Genomic DNA, 1,276 nt, shown 5'->3' with positions numbered 1-1,276 from the left:
TTGCTCATTATTTTTTCCTTTACGTCGGTGAGAACAAGGAAACATTGTTTTATACCCGTTTTGCTGACGAGATCTTCACGCCAATGCGAGTCTGCTACCAAATAAGACTCAATCACGGACCTTTCATTCTGCTTGGCCACAAGCTATAGACACTCCCTTTAGTTGGCTGGCCTTATACAAGTGAACTTTATAGTCCGTCTGCCAAGGCTTCTTTCTTCAGCAGGAAGCTCAACACTTATGCTAACCTACAGGGGTGCTTGCTCAGCTCACTGACTCGACTCACATTGGCACAAGTAAGGACCTAGTTTACTATCAGTTCGCGCTTCCTTCTGTAACCTGCTTAGATTTACGGTTAGGTGTTGGAGTAGAAGTAAATGATGTGAGTTTCTGGTGCGCATGAAAGGAGGACAGACATGTCAGGACGAGGAATTGGACCTTATAAGATAATATAAATACCACTTTTATTTTAATGCTTTCTGCCTTTAAAAGGCACTTGCCACTGCTTGCGATGGACACGAGATAGGCTTTGGATTTCGAAGGCTTCTACGTATGTCCGAACGATTCAACTTATACGGGTTTGTTGGCTTTTGGAGTTTGGGGAGAAGTGATCAACACAAACTTCGCCACTTGATGATGTTGCTCACAAAATCGCAATTCCTTTTGTTAATACCGTTGGTCAGCTCATTTTAGCATCAAACGCTTCTGAATTGCTTCGAGGTACATAGCTCCTGTGTCGGAATCGCAAATGATCCTAATGGATTACATAACCTATGAGGACGTATCTCGCGTAACCGGCTCAAATATTAGGGCTCTGCCTGCTATTAAATACTCGAAATGATAAGCGCACAGGAGATGATACCAGCAAACGTCCCTCATGGCTCCTACCCCATTTTTTGCACATGGGAGCCTTGGGTTTGGAAAATTTAAGTGCCTCTACATTTGTTTTATAAGTGAGGACGATCACACTCATATTAAGGAGTCATCCGTGTCCGCTCAAACGCACCACTTGCCCGTGTACTTGTGATATTGGCAGTGCCTAGATAGCTTTAAAGCAAAATATCAAATCCTGATCAAGACGCCCGCAGATGCTAGAGTAAGAAGGCTAGACAATAATGAGACAGTATTTGGCACCTGTTCTAGCCATGTGAATTCCACATTTGCTTTTTGGTGGAAATAACACGTGGCACATCTTCATCATGTAATTGGAGTATAGGCGAAATTATTACGTGAAACACTCATTCGATATACTGTAATCGCATTCAAGATAGGACGCGGT

At 43.0% G+C, this 1,276-nt stretch overlaps 1 protein-coding gene across 1 annotated transcript in view; it reads right to left on the bottom strand. All coding sequences in view use genetic code 11, as the record gives it.

The window, feature by feature from the left end:
- Positions 1 to 127, bottom strand: part of EGR_10371 (Ephrin type-A receptor) — a gene marked incomplete at both ends in the record, with an annotated part of 2,104 nt that extends 1,977 nt beyond the window's left edge. The window contains one exon of the mRNA XM_024499620.1: positions 117 to 127. Coding sequence (XP_024345968.1) covers positions 117 to 127 — 11 coding nt within the window. The remainder of the gene's footprint in view (positions 1 to 116) is intronic.
- Between the last annotated feature and the right edge of the window lie 1,149 nt (positions 128 to 1,276).

This window comes from Echinococcus granulosus (genome assembly GCF_000524195.1).
Source record: "Echinococcus granulosus chromosome Unknown EG_S00213, whole genome shotgun sequence".
Taxonomy (NCBI): domain Eukaryota; kingdom Metazoa; phylum Platyhelminthes; class Cestoda; order Cyclophyllidea; family Taeniidae; genus Echinococcus; species Echinococcus granulosus.
The sequence above is the reverse complement of the archived record's forward strand: the minus strand, read 5'-3'. Positions and strand labels throughout refer to the sequence as shown.